At 55.3% G+C, this 20,125-nt stretch overlaps 1 protein-coding gene across 2 annotated transcripts in view; it reads left to right on the forward strand.

Annotated features, from left to right (window-relative positions):
* Positions 1–20,125, forward strand: part of LSP1 (lymphocyte specific protein 1) — a 39,944-nt gene that overhangs the window by 3,040 nt on the left and 16,779 nt on the right. The window contains exons 1-3 of one of the 2 annotated variants that reach the window (XM_068683425.1): positions 6,494–6,666; positions 15,929–16,081; positions 18,321–18,410. In XM_068683425.1, coding sequence (XP_068539526.1) covers positions 6,608–6,666; positions 15,929–16,081; positions 18,321–18,410 — 302 coding nt within the window. In that variant the 5' untranslated portion in view covers positions 6,494–6,607. Of the gene's footprint in view, positions 1–6,493; positions 6,667–15,928; positions 16,082–18,320; positions 18,411–20,125 lie in introns of those variants that run through there. The other variant, XM_068683424.1, reaches the window with a different exon arrangement.

The following is a 20,125-nucleotide window of genomic DNA, read 5'->3' on the forward strand; positions in this document are numbered from 1 at the left end:
CGGAGCAAAGAGGAGTAGGGGAACACACAGGGGAGGGCCAGCAGACCCCAGCTGGAAGACCTGAGGAAGCTGGGCAATACTGCAGCATTTCCATATTAGATGTAGGTGCTCTGGCAGGGGCATTAGGGATGAAGAGCTGCCTCTAAATATAGGGACGTATCAGGTGCCTTCACTGCCCCTTTCTCCTTGCAGGAAACCCTGTCTTGTCTTGCCTATTTTGCAATGTAAAGCTGGGGGTTTGGGGGCGTGGGTGTTAATAGGGGATAGCCCAGGAGCTTTTATTTGATTTTTTTTTTTTTTTAACCACTGAAGGATGTGCTAGCCAGAGGGTTAGCTGAGCATGGGCTGCCAAAAAAAAAAAAAAAAAAAAAAAAGTGTGTATTTTAAAACAGTTTAAAAACACTTGGGGTGAAATCTGGCTCTGAAGCCTGTGGGATTCCCTTCTCTGTGGGTTCTGGAGACAGCTTGCCATGGGGCTGAGTGTCCTGGCACCAGTCCAGGAGGTTTTGCCAACCCCCCCCACTGCTGGCTGCTGCTGGAGCCCATGCCTTATCCACAGGATTTGCCCTCTGTTGGGTGCCAGCTACAGGTAGTTTCTTATCGGACCCGTGTGACACCTGCCAGGCCTTGAGCAGGTGTTTTATACAGCCCGAGGCATCTCCGAGGGCACTGCACGTCTGTTCAGGCACCTGAATTGCTGAGTTCCCAAATCACCTAGCGAGCACGGACCACTGCTGAGGTCTGGGCTGAGGCTGAGCAGGTATCCCTGCCCTCGGGCTGCCTGGGTGCTCCGAGGAGGCTCAGCTACCAAGGGGTTAACCGGCCCTGCTTGGCGCCCGTGTGTGCTTTCCTTGCCATGGATCCCTCCTAACACGCACCAGATGTGCGAGGCAGCTGCCGGAGTGCCTTAATCCCAGGTTTCGGCACTCGGGGCTGCCTTTCTCACGGGCAGGTCCGCAGCAGGGTCTCTGGGGGCTCGCAGGGCGGCTGGCAGCACCCATCCTCATCCTCTGTCGAGCTGGGCATCTTCTGCTGTCGGCTGCCTGCAGTCACCTGCGGGGTGTGCTGCTGGCGTGGAGGCAGGGCTGGTGCTGACGGTGTGATATTGGGTCGTACGGGATGAGCAGTGGTGTCTGGAGACAGAGCAATGTGGATTTGCCCTGCCACAGAGGAGCTTCACACCAGCCCCGTGTCTGAGAGCTGTCCAGGGACTCCGTGGGCAGAGAAACACGTGGGCTGAATTTATTAATGAACCCAAAGGGAACCCCATTCAGGGACTGGTGACCCTCTGGCACTGGGGGGCTGAACGCTTGCAGCCACCTGGGAGCACCTGGTCTGAGATGTGCAAGGCTTGGTTCGCTTGGAGCTGGATTTATTTGGATTTCTCTTGTTATTGCACGGAAATACAGGCCTGATGTTTTGGGTAGCGTGCATCAGCACCACCCCACTGTCTGCGGTGAAGCTGTGCCAGTTTGCATCAGCTGGAAGTCTTCGGTTCTTTCCCTTACAAGCTCATTTTGCAAACGAACCCCTTGCTAGGGATTTTTTCTGCATTACCAAGCAGCCCCTCTCCCAGCCCTAGGTATCTGTTGCTTGCTGCTGCTAAATAGACACTATGTGCAATTTGTTTTATCAAGCTCCTGCCAGACGGGCTGGAAAATATGATCACTCCTTCGGTGCATGCGCATGCATGTGCTTTTTTCTGCTGCAAAAGCAGTTTCCTTTCCAGGGAAAGGTTGCTCTGGAGCCATTAACATTGACAAACCCTGAGCTATTGACACATCCCAAGCAACCACAACTGCCATCCATTTGTGAAGGGCAAAGTTCCCCCCCTCAATAAAATCAGAAGCGATAATTGAACCGGCTGCTGGAATGGTTTCAAAGCAGGCACCTCCTCACAATTGCCCCTTACCTTCTGTAAGGGAGCTGACAGCAGCGGGTCTGAGCTCAGCTGTGCCCAAGGAAAGGCTCGTGTGTTATCCACTGTATGCTCCCCTGCCCTGAGGGGCTTCTCCTTCCCTGGGCTGGCATTTCTTGCTCCCCTTTTCCTCTCCGGTTGACACGGTCCTGCATACAGCTTCAGCTTGTGCTTGCCCCGATCCATCTTCCTGGAGCTAATGGCAGAAAGGCCCCTTTCAGCTCTGTATGAGGTCTGGCTCTGCAGAATTAATTAATTTTTGGATGCACCCCAGCACTTTTCCCTGCCTCTTCATGGTGGCTCCCATCTTTTTGCCCTGCTTCAGCAGGGGAGGCGTGGATGGATGCTGGCTTTCTGCGAGCTGGGATTAGCTGTCTTCCTATGAGGCTTGGAAGTGGGAATTGCCAGATGATGCTTGGGGCTTCCTTCCTATCCCTTAGCCCACCCTAGCCCTAGCAGGAGAACCAGCCTGGCAGCGTGAGGCAGGGCTTAGTGGCTGCTAGAAGTGACTGTGTTGCACAGGGCAGTGCCACACCATGGGAAAATCGCGTGGCCACCTCTGCTCTTCATGGTGCTGACCTGGCTCATGCTTGCACCCCCTCTGCTTGCTGCCCTCCTCCTCCCTTTTTAAACCCATCTTTCATTTTCCTTTTGCTCCCTTCTCCCTCGGTCCTCTCATTTCTTTTCCTCATTCATATCCCTCATGGAGCACCACACCATCTCTCACCATGCTTACAGGCTCCCATCTCCCCTCTCACTGGGAGATGAAGCAAATCCGTGGGGGTTTAGGCTTATGATCTGTCCATAAAATGCCCCAAGGGGACAGAACAGGATGGGTCCCTCTTCTGTCCTGCATAGGGGTGAGAGGGCAGCAGTGGGATGAGGAATGAGGGCTGCTCCTTCCAGCCCCAGCTCTCTCTCCTTTTTGTTTCTGCCTCTCTGGATGTCATAGGAAGAAAGTCACCGTTGTTCCCGAGCCAAGCGCCTCAGACTTCTGACATGGTGTTTGTTGACTCTTTGGACTCGGCCCACAATCATACGTGCTCCTCCTTGGGAGCCAGGCCCCCTGCAGCCCCAACATCTCTCGCCTGCGGTGCTGCCCCGCGTGGCTGCGGGGTGAGCCCAGGGCCAGGCGCCCTCCTGCGGAGCCCTTCCTGAGCGCCTCCCACCTCCTCTGCCCCACTGCCCCTCGGGGTATGTGGGCTGGCAGAAAGCCCCTTGCTCGGGCAGCCGCTGCCTGCTGCATCCCCTCCCTGTCTGTCCCTGGGGTCATGTCTTGTCTGGGGAGCATCCTTGTGCCGCTGCCAGGGGCGGCTGCAGGTGCAGGCAGGGCAGGTTGATCCCACCTCCAAGAGCTTGCTCTGCCTTCTGGTGGCACCTTCGGCATGGCTGTACATCCCCTGCTTCACCCCGGGGTGTTTTCTAGTGCTCGCCAGACCTGGCAGGTCCTCAGCACTCCGACCCTGCTCTTCCCTCCCCAGAAATCACAGCACCCCAGCTAACCGTGCCGACGGGACACGTGGCCCTCTTGACAGCATGCTTCTGGAGCTTGCAACTGGCTGCTCCTGCTGAGAAGGAGATAATGTGCTGCTCTTGGCTGCTAGACGCCCAATTTCCTTGGGATTATCTCTGCCTGCCTGTTCTGGCCTCTGCACTTGGCTGCCCGAAAATGAGTGCTGATGGAGTGTGCCGAGTGGGAACTAGGGATGGAGGGGACGCAGGCAAACCCTCTCCATCAGGCTGTTGTGCTGCTTGCGCCAACTGGGGCCCCCTTCTTGCTGAACTGGGGCTCCTGGGGGGCCGGGCAGGTGCTGGTTTCGAAGTGGGGTTTGCCCATGGTGAAGAGGTCCGGGAGGTGTCAGGATGGGCAGAGAGGGTTGGGTGGCAAGGGGAAGACTGTGGGGTTTCTGGCCCTAAAGCCACCCTTGCTGGGGCAGGGCTTAGCCCACGCTGGAGCAGCAGAAGCTGTTCCTGCAAGGGGGTCTGCTCTGGGTGGGTTCCCCCCTCTGACATGGGGGCATGGCTGCTGGAAACCACGCTGGCCCTACAAAGGGCCAATCCTCAGCACGACCGCCTGTTGGAGCCCGTGCTGGTGCTCGGCCGGGCTGGTACCACTTTGCATCGCCGCGTGTTTGGGGAAAACTGCCTCGGATGCATTTCTTTGTTAGCAATGGAGTCTTTTTTCCTAGTTTTTCCTCTCCCCCCCCCCCCTCACTAGACCATGTGTTAGGCTCCGACTGATTTTGCAACCAGCCCTACATAGCAGAGCGGTTGTGTAATTAACGGGAACTGGTGCGGCCCTATCTCCCGGGGACTCCCGCCTCCTCCCCGCAGCAGCCCAGCCCGCCTCGCTCCCTCCTGGCCTCTCACCTCTCCACTGCCCCTGCTGCAGGAGCAGCCCTGGGAAGCTCCCCAGTGGCCAGCAGCAGCTGTCAGGGCACTCAGGGCATCCCTGCTCCCGTATCGGGGTGAGGTTTTGCTGCGGGGATTTGTGGTGGTTCTCCTAAGCATGCGCCACACACCCCCACTAAAAAATAATAAAAAAGGAGATGAATTAATTCTTTGTTTCTCTTCCTGTGTCCGCTGTGCTCCTGCCCGCTTCCTGGTGGGACCAGGAGGTTTGCTGCTGCGAAAGGAGGTGTGCAGCTGCGGGGCCGGGGCTGTTCTTGGCGGCGTGGTGGGATGCAGGCTGCTGCACCTGGGCTGGGCTGGAGGAGAGGGGACAGAAGTGCCTCTGTTCTGCAGGATGGTGCTGTGGGACCGCTCTTCCTCCAGCTGTGATGCAGGGGGCTCTTCCTCTTGGTGTTTCCCAGCAGACGGGTCCTGTCCCAAAAAGCAGAGCCCTGTAGGTGCGTGCACCATTCGGAGCATGGGGGCAGTGGTGGTGAAGTCCAGAGGAACGTCTTCTGGCTTGATCCTAATTACCCTGTAAGTACTCGCAGGGCTGGGACATGCTCCGTTTGAGCAACAGAGGCCTTTTGTGGTGAATCTCTTGCGTCGTCTCCCCAGCCCCGAGCTCGGAAATAGCAAACACAGCGTGACAGCATCGGAGGGGCCGCAGAGCGAGGCCAGGATCAGTGTCTGTGCTCGCTGGGTTTGTGATCGCTTAGGGGAAGTTTGGTAAATACCTGAAAAAAACAAAACTGTTTCAAAATGAAGCCAAGGAGAGGCACATCCTTCTGATCTGGGCTCAATGCACTTCCTTTTTATTGAGATTTCTGGGTGTATTTCGTGGGCAGCTTCCCCATTTCACGAAGCACTTCTGCAGATGTGATTGAAATGTGTAAGTAAGGTGAGAGGGGGCTGAGGGCAGAAGGAAGGTGAGAGCAGGGGTGTCCCCCCTGTGGGACACGATGAGGAGGAGGTAGGCAGGCTGTGGCATGTGCACTGCTGCCTGCCGGGCTATAGAAGGGCTGGGACTTGGTAGGTGCAAGTCCAGACACCCGCTGCTCTGGTATAGAAGAAACTTCCCCTCAAAGTCACACGTGGACCTGAGGATACAGGTGAGGGAGGAAAGGCTGATTTTGTTATTTTTTTCCAACACTGCTCCCATGATGAGGCAGCGTAAAGGTGAGAGCAGTCACCTGTACCTGACAGCATGGCAGGCGGTGTTGGCAGGCGACATCGTTCCCAGTCCTTCACCGGCCACTCATGTGCTTCTTTATCCTCCTGAAGCGCTGATGCTTCGTGAAGGCAAGCCAGATCATTTTTTGCTCTCTCTCTGGTTGATGCTTGGGGAAACTGATGCACGGCAGAGTCGGTCACTTGAGCAGGCAAAGAGGAGTGGTGAGCGCAGAAGCAGGGTGCGTGCCCCCTGCTGCCCGATGGCAGCCCCCAAAATCCAGCTGCTGGCCTCATCTCCTGAGAAGAGCTTCCCCTGGAGCAGTTCCCCAGTGCTGAAGCCCCTCTGGCATTAACCTGGCTCTGGGTTTGTCTTTAGGCACACGGGGACAGCGGGGAGGTGAGACTTCTCCTGATGTGAACGGAGCAGGGCTGCCCGAGTGGAAGCTGCAACCCGAGGGCACAAACCCAGGCTGGCTTTGTTCCCAATTGTAATAGGGAAAGCAGTGCTGGAGGTAAGGGGGGAGTAAAAAAAGGGAAAAGGAAAAGGAAAAAAAGGAAAAGGAAAAAAAAGGAAAAGGAAAAAAAAAAGAAAAGGAAAAAAAAAAAACAGAAAAGGAAAAAAAGGAAAAGGAAAAAAGGAAAAGAAAAAAAAAAGGAAAAAAGGAAAAAAGGAAAAAAGGAGAAGGATAAAAAAAGGGGAAAAAAAGGAAATGAAAAGGGAAAAAAATAAGAAAAAAAAAGAAAAAAAGAACAACAACAACAAAAAATAAAAATAAAAAGGGGTGAATGGGGAGGGAGAAGAGCTGGAGCAGAGGAACGAGGGAGGGATAGAAGTGAGAGGGAAGCAGCCCGGGGGGGGAGCGCTGGGCTTTGTGCTGCGCTCGCAGGCAGCATCCAGCCTCGCATCCAGCGCTGCTCTCGGCAAGCTTTCTCCCTGACATTTCCAGCAGGCAGAGGAGGAGGAGGTGGAGGTGGAGGAGACAAGAGGGGGTGGGCCGGGGGGGGCTCGCAGAAACAAAAGGAAACCAGCTGCAGAACTTCCTGAAGACGGGGCCGGGGGGAGAAGCGAGGGCGTGCGGCGCCGGGCGGGAGCTGCGGGAAGGGGAGCCGCCAGCCTTGGCCACCATGACCAGCGCGATCCTGAGGAGGAACTCCAGCAAGCAGGGCCTGCAGAACCTCATCAGGTGAGCGCCCACCTGCCGGGGGGCCGGGGGGGCCCGGAGGGGCCGCCTGTGCCGGGAACCGTCCCCGCGCCCCCTGCGATCAGCGGGGTCCGGTCCCCACCGGTCCCCAGCCCCGACCGCTCGCGGTGCGCTGCAGGGAAGGCAGATGGATCCCCCCCTTCCCCAGCAATATGAGAAAAGCAGATCTGAACTTACTGATGGCTTTTCCAGGAGCACACAACTGGAATAACTCAGCGCGGCCGGGCTGTGACACTCACCTGAGCCGGCTGCCTTTTTTTTTTTTTTCCTTTTTTTTTTTTTTTTTTCCTTTTTTCCCCGAAATGTGCATTGTGCCGTGCCTGCTGTGATGTGCATGCTTAATTCTGCGAGGGGCCGGGTCCTCCCGGGGCTGCGAGCTGGCGCTGTGCCCTTGATTCAATCAATCGCGATAGTGCTTGGAACCTCTCTTCCTTACCGGGGCAGGGAGGAGGATGGCAGGGTTGGTTTTTTTTTTTTTCCCTTTTCTCAGCCCAGGCTGAACCGAGGAGCATGGCCACATTGTCTGCTGGTGCTGGGATTCCCTCCCATGTGCTCACTCTGGTTTTGAGCTGAGGCTGGAAATACCCCCCCGGGACCAGCAGCAGCTGGTGCTGGGGCAGCTCGCACGGTCCCTTGTGTCCCTCCCTGGCAGGAGAGACGAGCTGCTCCCCTCTTTATATTTAACCGAGCCCCCGAGCGAGTGGAGGGTGGAATTAGGGAGCGCCGGGCTCACACCCCACATGCTGGGCACCTCCGGGCTCCCTCGTGCTGCTGGCGGTGAAAGATGGGGCTGGTGGGACAGATGTTCCCAGGCGGTTTGGGATTTCCCTGGTGATGCAGGCTGCGAACCTCACCCTCCGAGCGAATTCCTTGCTGTGTGGGGGAGGTTGGGACCAAAAGTCACCCCGTCCCTGCCACCTCCTGGTTTGGGCACTGTGTGGCAGGGAGCTGCTGTCCTCTGGGGTGGGAAAGGGGCATGAGCGGGGAGGCATGCATGCTTTGTACACGCACAAGGGGCATCCGAAGTTGGCACAGCCCAACCAGAGGTGTTTTCTTCTCTGTAACCATGTCCCCGAGTTCCTCCTGCTTCAAGTAGGGACTTTTTTTGTGTCCCGGAGACGTGCAGGGGCTTTTACCAGAGGAAATTTGGGATGGCTTTTGTCCTGAGCGGGGTTTCTATGCTTCATCTGGCTGACGTTGACTCTGGGGCTGTGAATTCCAGCCTTGTTTATAGAGGAGGAGGAAGGAGCTAGGGCGTGAAGATGTGCGAGGGATTTAGCCCGCTGTTTACGCCCAAATAACTCCACTAACACTTGCAGAAATCAACAGGAGAACAGGCAGGCTCTGCTCCACTCACAGCCTGTCTTGCAGCTGTATTTTCTCCCTCTTAAGCCTGCCAGGGAGGTGCAAACCCTTGAGCAGGCTCCTTCAGTCTGTGATTGCCTCGAGGCTCCTGGCTTCAAGATACATCCCTGTGAAGACTGTGCTCCTGCTCTGCTTTCATCTGTCCCAAGGTGACCGCAGGCTGCATGGTTATGCTTCATAGGTCTGAAGCTCTTCTGACGTGCAGGAGTGTGTAGCTGACCTGGAGACGAGTCAAATAGGCTGTTGGGAGCCTGATGTGTGCGCATCGGGGATTTCCCTGAGTGCCAGATGTGCCCTTCACTCCTCCACGCCAAGCATCGTGCTCCCTTCGGAGCCTGGTGCGAGGCTCTCAGCATCTTTGCTGGGGTGACCTGTTGGCTCGCATGGTGCTCACCGAAATTTGGGAGGATCTACCTTTTGTGTTGCTCACAGGGAGCCGTGGGTCTGTCGGGGCTAACCGGGGACTTGCCTTCCTTTGGGGCTTGCTTTAGGGGTGGGTCGGTGTGCTGGAGAGCCAAGCGGGACGAAGTGCTGTGACAGCACCATGGGAGCACCCTTCACCTCTCGGCAGGCTGGAAAAAAAAAAAAAGAGCCTGTCCTGTGCCTTGCTTCCTCCCAGGCACAGGGCACGGGTGGCTTTGCAGGGGGTGCTCGGCAGGGATGGGCCATGCAGCGCTATCTGCCTCCCTCCTTCCCCTGCACATACCCCCTCGGGCATAATCTCTCTGTTGGGACCTCCCTGGGGAAATATTTGTCCCTTTGTAGCAAGGTAATGGCACCAACCCCTCGCGCTTGCCAGAGACTTTGTATTTTTGAAGTCTTCTACAAACACAAGCCTCCCTATCTCGTTATCGCGGTCTGTTCTCCCCTTATCCTCCTAATGAATTCCTATAAATAAGATAGGGATCCAGCGCCTGTCATGTCGATCCATTCAGTTCATTATCAGTTCCTGCCGGAATTTCTCTCCCTCTATTTATCGAGTCTCAAGTGTTTCACAAAAGAAGATGGCTGTTTAATTAACCCACAAATCAGCCTCTTTGTAAATCCGCAGCAGCGGCCACGCCACTCCCCGAAACTGGGTGATGGGGGCTCCGTGTGTGCAGCGCGCTGGATGCAGTCATGATCCCATAGCCACACTGGGTCAGGGGCAGCTTTAAAATACCCTCAGCTCCTTGAATTTCCATGTATGCCGTGAGTGTAATGCTTGGTGCAATGGGAATCCGGGCGTTTGCTTTCCCTTCTGTCCGTGCGTGACGTCTCCTGGAGGTGGCCAGGATGTGTCTCAGCAGGGAAGATGCTGCTCTGGTGTCTATTTCTGCTTGACCTCCAGAGCAGGGAGCTGCCTGGGGCCAAGCTGGGAATGAGGAGCTCGAAGGGCTTGGGAAAGGGCGAGGGCTGGATGGCGCTTTGAAGGCGAAGGAGATTTTTTTGAGGGGTGGATGCCAGGCCACGGTTCATTGAAAGGGCAGTGGTGGTATCATGGGGGCTATTGCAGCTTCTCTGGGCTCATGTTCACCTCCATGTTCCCTGGGTAGGTGCAGGGAGCAGATTCTTCTCCTCCATGGCATCCTCCTGTGTACCATGGGGATGCTTTCACAGCTTTTCCTGGCCCTGGGGCTTGCTTTGCCAGGAGCACCACATCTGCCATGCGGTGTAATGTTCCTTTTCTGGAAGGAAAGAGGAGCTCGGCAGCCCAGCCGATGCTTTTTGCTTCTTTTTAGACCAATTGTGCCTCACTTGTCTCTGGTTTCTACTCATTGTAAAGCAAGTGGATGATTAGGGCCTGACCTTGAGGTGATGGAAATTTTGGGGAGCTGCAGGGGGTGATGATGGGGTGAAGCCCCACCATGCATATCTGCGGGTGGTTCGGCCAGCAAGGGCTGCGGGTGGGATGCTGGGGTGCTGTGTGACAACAGGCTTCCCACTTCCCGAGGCTTTTTTTTCCTTTTCTCCCACCTTTGGTGACTTGGCTAAGAACAAGAGTTGCAATCAGTGTTTTGGGGCAAAACCTGTTGTTTTTTCTCGAAGGCACAGCAGAGGCTGAGGGCTTGTTGGGGGCCCTGGTTCCCGTTGCAGCTCAACTCATCAGCACTGGCCATAAATGAATTGAGCCTCAGCTCTCCCAGGGAAATGCACAGCGCGTTCCCACGGCCTGCCTGCTGCCTCCTGTCACTGCTCCGGCAGGAAACTCCCTCCTGCTGCTCTGAGCAGTGGGGCTTCGGGGGAATCACATCGCCCCGAGGACCCTACAACAAATGCCTAGTGGCTGAGCTGGTGGGTCCTCGAATCTCAGCCCTGCTGTAAGCAGCAGCACGCCTGATACGAATCTTGCTCGAAATCCCAGCTTCAAGCAGGGGCTTCAAGCATTGTTCTCCTCCATCCTTTGCAGCATGAGTGCATTGAGGAGGTAGCCAAGGCAGCAAGGCTGGGGAGGCTTGCTTTCCTCATCGAGAGACAAAAAAAAATAATACTCAGGCTTAGTAAGCCAATCCGACCCTCCCTGACAAGCCTGCTTTCTCCTCTGGCGTGCCTCTCCCTTCCAAAAACAGAGCCCAGACTTCCTCCTCTTTAGGCAGACGCCGATTTCTCGAACCTTGCAGCTGAGATAGAGGGAGCGTGAGAAAAGGCCACGGTTCGGGGTCGTACGCGGCACCGATTTCTCACACCTCCTGAGCGCTGCAGCCTGCGCAGGGTGCTGGGAGGGCTCCAGCCCCAGCCCTTTCTCTCCCCCCTCCGCCTCCAAATTCCAGACCGGTGATGTTAATGCATTACCGCACCAGCATATCTGTGTGCTAAGGACCCACGGTCCTGGGGGTGCAATCCATCATCTTGTAAAGGAGTTGTTGGGAGTCTGTCTGCTGTGGTTAAAAATGATTAAAAAATACATAAAAATGGGTTATTAAAGGCGCTGGCCTCAGGCTTGCTCCACCAGGCTGGGAGCGCTGCTGGTGGGATGCTTCCCAGCCTTTGGCATAGGTAGGGGAGGGACCTGCTGCTTCTCCGTGGCGTGGGTTTGTGTCCAGGTTTGGGGTGTTGGCAATGAGATGCTGTAACTCCAACAGCAGCATCTATTTCTGCTCCTGTCTTCTGTTTGGTTCATCTTTGTGCAGGCTTTTCCCCTCCCATGGACCTTGCACACAGGGGCTGGTCCCTGCTGCACCTTCTGGGTGGCGCCAGGAATACCTGGCACGTATGGCTGTGTAGCTGCATATTTTGTACTTTGGGCAGAAATGGGATATGCTGCTGAGAGGAAAGATCCGGATTCACTTAAAAAAAAAAAAAAAAAAAAGAAAAAGAAGAGTTGCTTTAATTTTTAAGGGGAAGCTAGGTCTGTGCCACGCCGCCTAGGGTTTTCTTCCATTTCTGCTCGATGAAAGCGCCGGCTGTATCTCACTCGGCTCAGATGCCTTGGCGTGTCCTTATCAGCCCCTGCGTGACGCCTTTCCGCACCCCAGCTCCCGCGGGTCAGCGGGGACGGGAGCCGAGCTGCCTGCCGTGATTTACAGGAGAGGGAAGCGCTGAGGCTGCGGGGCTGCGGATGGGGCGGGGAGCTTTGGTATGAGAAAAAGGCTTAGGGTGAAGCATCTATATGCATTTTTTGCCTCCCTTCTTCCCTTGCTGCACCCCTTTTCTTGCTCAAACCCTGCAGCCTGCGCTCTGGCCGGAGCGATGTGGCTGAGGAATTACATGAATGTTTGGGAGGGAGAGACTCGTGTGGCGTCGCGGGCTGCCTTCGGATGACACGGTGATCCTTCAGAGCTGGAATCGCCATATCCCCCGGGACGGGGCTGAAATAAACTCCGGGCTGTGACATCATAGCTTCTGGTTTTATTTCTTTCCCAGTCCCCTCGTATCGTGCCAATATCCACACCCCCTTCCTTACCCAGGTGGATAGATGATTATCCCCTTTTTGCTATCAAGCCACGTTACCTCTAAGCTCCCGAAAAAAATCATCCATCAAGAAACTGAACTGCTGTTTGCCATCTGATTCAGGGATTTCCACATCACAGACGTTTGGCCAGCCTGAAAGTGAGCCTTGTGTCACAGAGGCCACTTGTGCTTGTTGGTGATCAGCAGCAGCCCCTTGGAGGGGAGGTCAGGATGCTGCTTGGACCTCTGCTGAGCTCCCAGCATCTTCATGGTGACCTTGGACGAGCCCTTAGGCTTGGGGACAGATTTCTGAGGGTGTCTTGGTACGTAGATAAACCTGGGTCCTAGGTCTTTGGAAAGGGCAGAGATGCTGAACTCTGTGGTGCTCCTCTGTAGCCTCTTGAGGGTGTCCTCTTCCATTTCAGGTGACAAGGGTGAGCTGTACACGTTGGGACCCCTGCAGTCACACCTGGATGCTTTACAAACCACAGATAAATGTGGTATGAAATAAAGCCCAGCAGCTCTACCTGGCAGCAGGATGAACCTGGGGACAGTCCTGGACAATATTCAGTTTGATAAGGGCTTCTGTAGGTGTTTGTCAGATGGTAGTGAAGTAGTTTTGCTTTGAGCATGCCATCCTCTCTCCATGATGGGCCACAGGGCACCGAGGTTGTGGCTGGCCCGTGACAAGGCAACAGGGGCTGACATGGATGATGTGGGAAGGGGAAGGTCCCTTGCATGGGTTTCTGCATCTTCCTCTCCCTTTCCTTGAAATTCAACAGAAGAGGGTGATGTGATGGCTGCTGGGGGTTGCAGGGCACCTTCTCCCCTTAATGCAGCCCTGGTTCTCACGCGGGACATTTCCAGAGGTGAAAGCACAGCAGCTTTTGCAGGTGGTGGTGGCGTTACCCTTGGCAGCAGTAGGGCTCGCACTGGCTTGCCCTTTGAGAAATGCCAGGTGTTGGACACAACTCCTCCTAAATCGGGTTCCCAAAGCCTCTTTCTCCATGAACCCTGGGTATGCGGGGGCAGCCGGCGCGACAGGGGCACCCACCAAAGTCAACACTGGTCCAGCCTGGGACCCGACGAGCTCAGGAGACAGGAATGTCGAGTGTGCTGGTGGAGGGTTGCTGGGTTCTGGCACAGGTCCGCAAAGCCTAAAGCCTCCGGGAGGCATTTTGCTTTCCTTTCTGGAATTAGCTTTAGTGCTGAAGGTTGGTTTGGGGCCAGCAAAACTTCCTCTGAGCTGTGAGCCTTGCAAAAGACTCCTCGAGTCTGCAGCGTTTCCCTTAAGCACAGCTCGGCTGGTGCCAGAAATTTCCCTCGCCTGTGCATTATCAGCTCCTCGAGTGCCCATGAGGAATGGCCCAGAGGAAACGTGACCTTCCTAGAGATGCTGGCTTGTCTGGAGCAGGCATTAGTGGCCACGTGGAGCACGGATGCCTGTATCTCTGTTCTGCAGGAGGTGTTTGGTAGGGCGAATGGAAACAAAACTCCTCCCTGGGCTGGGGGTCCTGCGGGAGGTGAGGTCAAGAGCTGGAACTGAACCGGGCTGCCGGCCCCAGGCAGAGGAGTCTGAGCATCCCAGAGGTTTGGCCAGCTGTGGCTGTGTGGCCAAATCCAGACCTGGGTGCTTTGAGCCCAGCCCTAGGTCTGCAGGCTTTCCTCCCCTCCCCAGTAAGAGAAATCCCCCTCTATTTAGGCAGTTGGCTCGGGGTGGAGCACACCGTGAATTCCCCGAGGGAGCCCAGCGCTGTCGGTTTCCTTATCCCATGTCAGGTGAAATGACAAGGGCAGCTCGTGGTCCCACCAGCAGCTATGAGCCTGGTTCTTCCCATAGCACCCCAGTTTTGGGGAAATGCCGTCTGGAGCAGTGCTAAGCACCACCAGCCTGCCCAGGCCTCCTGAAGCTCCGGATGATGGCTTCTGGAAATGGCAAAGATGGTTGTGCAAGAAGGAGAAAAAAACAGGAGACCATGCCTCCTTGTGAAGAAAACCGAACCGTTTTGAGATGAGATCTTTCCACCTCCTTGCCTTGAGAGGAAATTTTACAGCTGACCCCCTCTGCACAGAGGGGGCTGATGAAGGCTTGGGTTTGTCCAAGCCGAGATGGCACGGTCAGTTTGCAGCTCAGCAAACTGCTGTAGCTGACCCGAATGTGAGCACTGCACCAAGGTTTTGTTTGTGAACTTGTTTGCTTGTTTTTCATTGAAAACAAATATTTGTGCTGCTAGGTCAGTTGGAAAGGAGTAATCACTTTCCCTCTCCTTTTTGGCTTGAGAACTGAGCCCCAAAGCATCACTTTCTAAACCTTGCTCTAGTGCCAGCCTGTTTGAACACAAAAGAGAGCTCTGAATCTGCTGATAAAGTGGTTTTAGGTGTTTGCTGGCATTTCTGAACCCAGGGCAAGCAGGGGCTCGGTGGGGACTTGTTCGTGCCCAAAGTGTATGAGAAGCACCCAGCATCCTCGTGTCCGAGCCGCGTGCCCTGTGGCCACGGGCACTCGGATGCCAGCTTGCTCTTTAGTGAAGGGAGCCAGGACATTCCCCCACCCTGCAGAAAACTGCATCTCCCCGAAACAGTCGCCCCGGCGTTGTCCTTGGCCCGTTCAGAAGATGCAGCGACAGAATAGCGAGCCGGTGAGGTCATGGGGAGAGAATTAGTCACATCCAAGTGGGAAGCACAGAGGGCCGCAGACCAACGCTGGAGTGGGAAGCTGGCGTGATGCAGATGGGACCCCCCCAGGTCACCACAATCCCCTACAACAGCTTTCTGGGGAGCTGGAATTGCATGAAAATCTGGTTTGCTCGGGGAGAAATGTGGGCGTTGCTTCTCGTAAGCGGGGAGATCCAGGCGAGAGGGGGTTAAGGGCCGTTCGGAATCGGAGACTCTCTGGAGCTGTCACACAGGGGAGGGAGATCGTGGCAGAGTTTAATGAATGACTTCATTTAGATATTAAAAAAAAAAAAAAAAAAAAAGAAAAAAGCGTGCACACAAAAAAATAAAACAACAACACGGTGGCTTCCTGCCAGGCCCACAGACAAGGGTTTCTATGGGAACAGGGGGGGGAAAAACAATAAATATGAGTGGGGGACGAGGAGGGGTGGAGGGGACCTTGCTGCCTCTCGGGTGGCTTCAGGCTCTTTGTTCCCATCAAGGGCAAGGGGCAACGTGGTGGGGAGAGGAAAGTGTGGCCAGAGGCACCTGATGGCATTTAGGAGAAGACCCCACCCAAGATGAGTGAGGCAAGGGCAAGTTTTCTGCTCTCAAGGGGCAGCCGGGGCATCCTCACCGTGCTCCCCCCACCATGCAACCCTGCTAGGGCTGGGGAAGCTGGGCTCAGCTGGAAAATGCCCCACACTCACTCAAACCGGGCCTTTAAAAAAAAAAATGTTTCCTTTCCATTAGATTTTTGCCCCAGTCCGAATTGACATTGCATCTTGTGTCCTACCAAATGGGTTTGTCCTACAGGGAGAGCAGCCCCCAGGTGTGCCCACGCCAGGCAGGAGGCTGCAGATCTCTGTCCTTGCTGCCATATGCACGCCCTGCACAGGAGCATCTTGGCGAGCGGGCTTGCAGACACAGGGAAATAGCCCTCCCAGTCTGCTGTGGACCTGGGTGAGTGGGATGGAGTGAGCAGCATCAGCAGCAGGTGCCCTGGCACAGAGCTGCCCCTCGCAGGCAGCGTTTTGCAGTGCCCCACACCAAGGCTGCTGCCCATAGGGACGATGCTGTCTCTTCCTGTGCCTCCCATAACCTTGCGCACCAGTCTGTCCCAGGCACCAGTCCTTTCCTACAAAGGGTCTGGCGTGCTCCTGGAATTGCTCTCCTTGGAAAAGGAGCACAAAGGCTGCAGTGGGATGGACACCGTCACAGCCATGCTGGGAGCACTCACCCAGTGGAGCACCCGGCCCGCAGGGAGGGGTGTCCGAGCAGCTCGGGGGGTTATCACCAGTATGTTCAAGCCCTCGCAGTGGCACTGAGATGGGTTTCCCTCTGTTTTGGCAAGGCTGACGGCACAGTGGAGCGTGGAAGACGAGGAGGAAGCAGCCAGAGAGCGGCGGCGGCGGGAGCGGGAGAAGCAGCTGAGGTCCCAGGCAGAGGAAGGCTTCAACGGCACCGGCTCCTGCTCGGAGAGCGCAGGCTCAGCGCAGGAAAACCAGTAAGAAATACCCCCATACATACATCCCGGCAGCAAAACCCTCCAGCCACGGATCAGGCATCTGTTGTTTGAGGCGGTTCGTGGGGTGGAGGGGCTCCTGAGCAGGTCTGGGGGGATTTAGCCCAGGTTAAACAAGGATTGTTTAGCTCATGGGCTGAGGGCGAGGGCCTCCCCTGGCCGGGCTCCCTGCTCTTCCATCGAGGATGCTGCACTGGCAGTGGGAGAGCATCTGCAAGAGGGCAGGGTTTGTGATCACGGAGCACCCGCCAGAGAGAATCAACAGCTTCATTTTACTAGGAAACCAGCAAAAAAGCATTTTTTTTCCCATGAAAAGATTTGTTGTTTCATTTTTTTCCTCAGGTATTTTGCAAAATATTCAGGACTTTTGTCGTTGTTGTTGTAAAGATGCTTCAAAATCTTTTTATGGCAATGCACCCAGTGATGTTCTGCAGAGAAAACCACTGTGATCTGTCCTAAAAGCAAGCAGCATATCTGGAAAGTAATAATAATTATTCACTCTCCCCCCCTTCTTGCCCCTTTCACACAGGGGCTGGAAAACAGTTTGTGGAGGTCTTTGAAGCAGCTGATAAGATGCTCGGATGTACTGGGGGGTGCTGCGAGCGGCCTCAGACACAAAGCACTGGCAGTGCCTGAATTTGAGTGCCCGGGTGCCTGCCTTAGCCACACGTGTACCTTTGGTGTCAGTGGGAAGGGTGCTGCTGCTTCTCTGGTCGTCCCCTGGTTCCTTCTGCAGCTGCTGACAGCCACCTGGGCTCGCTCAGGCAGCCGGGGTCAGCCTGCTGGCAATCTGCGCTCTCTCCCATGTAAACACCGTCCCCTCCTTCCCCTGGAGCTTCCCGCACCGGCACTCACCCTATCTGCATCGCTGCTCTCTTCCCTTCCCCCATTAAAAATAAAATAAAAGGAAATAACCAGCAAACTGCTGGGGCTGAGCAGCAGTTTTGGGTGCCCCTCCCGGGTGAGCCTGGTGAGGGTACATGGTTTTTTTTTGGAGACCTTCAAGCCACTGATGTTATGGAGAAGGCTGAGCATCTCCTGACACCTCTTAAGAGCCCAGAAGGACAAAGGAAAATTAAAAAGGCTCATTCGTGTTTAGTTTGTGTTTTGAATCTGTGAATTTTAGATTAATCCGTGGGCTCCACACCCTATTTGCCATTCCTAGGGGATGTGACCACCCTGTGTCCCGTGAAGCCACCTCCTCCAGCTGATGCTTGCTATGTGGGCACCCACCCTGCAGCCCCACCTGGCTGGCAGTTCTTGTTGTGAATGCAAGGAAAGAAATAGGAAAACCCCATCAATGCCCACGACCCCAGAGGGCTGCTGCTCCATCTGTCTGTCTGTCTGTCCGTGGGCCAGGGCAGTGTGCTAGCAGAGGGCTGTCATCACAGCCTGGGAACTCGCTCCCTGGGCCAGAGGGCAGCGGGCTGCAGGATGGACGTGTTTCCTCCTCTCTCCTTTCCTATTTAGGAAGGATGGGGGTGGTTTTCCCCTCCAGCACACAGAGCCATTCCCTCTGAGCAAAGCGGCTTTTGGTGCAGTTGGACTTCAGCCTGGCCCATTGGGGGCTGCTGAGCGCGCTGATGGCTTGAACTGCAGCCAGCAGAGAAGGGCTGGGGAAGATGTGAGATGGAGCGAGGCTGGGCTGTGGTCTCCTGCCCATCCCCGAAACATCAGCATGAGGAATGCCCATGTAGATATTTGGGTGTGCAGCAAGGCAGGGCCCCAGCTTCAAAGCCACGCCTGCAGCATTCATCCTCACCCTTTATTTCCATTTTTTTTTTCCATATGCCACTTTCAGATGGGGCAGGACCAGCACTGGTATTTCACAGATGGGGAGCCAGCATCTCGGAAGCACATTTGACTGCTTCAAAGCTCTATAGAAACGTGAGGATCAGCCCAGGACTTGAGCCTGTGCCCAAACACAGTTTTCCTGCCCTCCTAATGCCGTGCTCTGCTCGGGCTGGCTCCTGCTGGTTCCTTTTGCTGGGAGCTGCATGCAGGCACAAGGCAAGCAGGAGCCACACCTGAAACACCTCTGGTCCAAATGAGCTCCGGTGCAGAAGAAAAACATGGATTTTTTTCATTTTGCTGTGCCTCTTACTTCTGCTCACCTGTCCCAGAAACTGGGCAGGCAGCAGGGTGCTTCTGCTGGACACGCTGAGCCGGCCGGGTCTTTTGTGTCACTTTCATCCTAATTTTCCTCCTTGCTATGTTTCAGCTATGACTTTAAGCCCTCCGGGCCCTCAGAGCTGGAGGAGGATGAGGGGTTCAGCGACTGGTCCCAGAAGCTCGAGCAGCGCAAACAGAGGTGAGTAGGGCAGAGCTGGAGCCACCAGTGTCCCCAGGATGAGGTGACCAAGGCCAGGTCCTGCCCTGCATGCCACGACGGGAGGCTGGAGCATTGGTGGGATGGGGACGGATGCTCTCTGCCTGCAATTTGGGCTACACGGGTGGAAGGGACACGGGGCTGCCCGAGGCTTTGGGGATGTTTGGCTTCAGCTTTGCGCTCCGAGCAATGGCAGCCGGCCAGGACGCCTGGGCTTGGAGGAGTGACAACAGCGGATCTAAGCCACCTGAGCTGCTGCAGGGGCTGAAACAGCCCCTAACATAATGCAGGCAGCCTAAAAAAGCTGCTCTATGTTATCGCTGCTTCCTGTCTCATGTCAGCCTAGTGGGTGTTGTGGCCTCAGCCCACCTCATGCTTGACTCCTCTCTCAGTGGTGGAAAACAGAGCCCAGATGGACGCTTGTGTCCCTGCCCAAGAGCCAAGGGCCAGATCCATCTTTCATCCCTCTCCCCTAGCTGAGCTGAGCAGTGCTCCTGATTAACTCCTGCCCTGGACACCGTGTACCTGCACGTGAACTCTGTGACTCAGCTGTCCAAGCAGCGTGGTTTTATGGGGAACTTTGTCCCACGATGACACAACCCCTTCTTTGCCCATGGGATTGAAAAAAAAAAAAAAAAGCATAATATTAATATTTACTGCTGCACAAATACGTGGCCTCTTCTTTTACCCAAACACTGCAAGCTGCACCTTCCCCTTTGCAGCCCCAGGAGCACCTCCCAGCAGAGCTGATGATCACAGCTGGGGGAGCAATCAGAAATCAGCCCCAGCTGCTTTTCTGCACTCTCCCCTCCCTATTAATCCCCCCCCCTTGTAAAGAGCTTGTCCCTAGGGAGAGGCTGCTGCTATTGGCTGAAGGGGGTCTCTGTGAAAGGTGGGCTTCCCAGCTGGTGGCTGTGCCCTATAAAGTCTGGTCAGCTGCTTTGTCCTTCCTCCTGGCCCATCTGCCTTGCCTGAGGACAGGCTTGGAGTGCAAGTGAAGGTAGGAGGTGTGCCTGGCCAGAATTCCCTATGCTGAGTAGTGCTGTGGGGTTTCCTAAATTTTTTTTTTTTTTTTTTTTTTTTTTTACTTAACTGGACATGGAGCAAGTCCTGTTTCTTCCATCTGAAGAAGAGCTATGCTCTGATCTTCAGACAAGGGAGGGGAGATGGTTTCTCTCTGGTGGATGGAGCTAAACAGCTTGTGTGTCCCCTGAGGGCTCATGCAACCCCATAGTTTCTTTTGGGGTCAGATTTCCCACTTTGCAAGGGAGATCTGTGCCCCAGCCAGCCATACAGGAAGGTGGGAGCTGGATGCCCCTCTGCTGTGATGCAGTGGGGTCGGGTTTACTGCCTCCCGTACAAAACTGCTCTGTGTAAGAAGCATCCAGTATGTGGTGTTGTATCTAGTGGCATAAAATTCTTAAAATGAGCTTGCACTTCAGCTGGAGCTGTTGTTGGCTGATGCATCTCGGTTAAAAGAAACTTGTTGCCTGGGCTGCAAAACCTTCAGAGCCTGTTTGTTGGTGGTGACCGCACAGTCGTGGGAGGATGATCAGTAGCGAGCCAGCGTATGCATCAGCCTTTTTTCCAGAGGGGTCAGCGAGGAGGGCTGGAAGGTGGCTGTCCTGTGAGCTGCCTTCCCAGCTGCAGGGAGGTGGGTGGAAAAGCCGAGCTGGAGCTGCTGGCCAGCCAGGCAG

Source organism: Anas acuta, chromosome 5 (assembly GCF_963932015.1).
Source record: "Anas acuta chromosome 5, bAnaAcu1.1, whole genome shotgun sequence".
Lineage (NCBI taxonomy): Eukaryota > Metazoa > Chordata > Aves > Anseriformes > Anatidae > Anas > Anas acuta.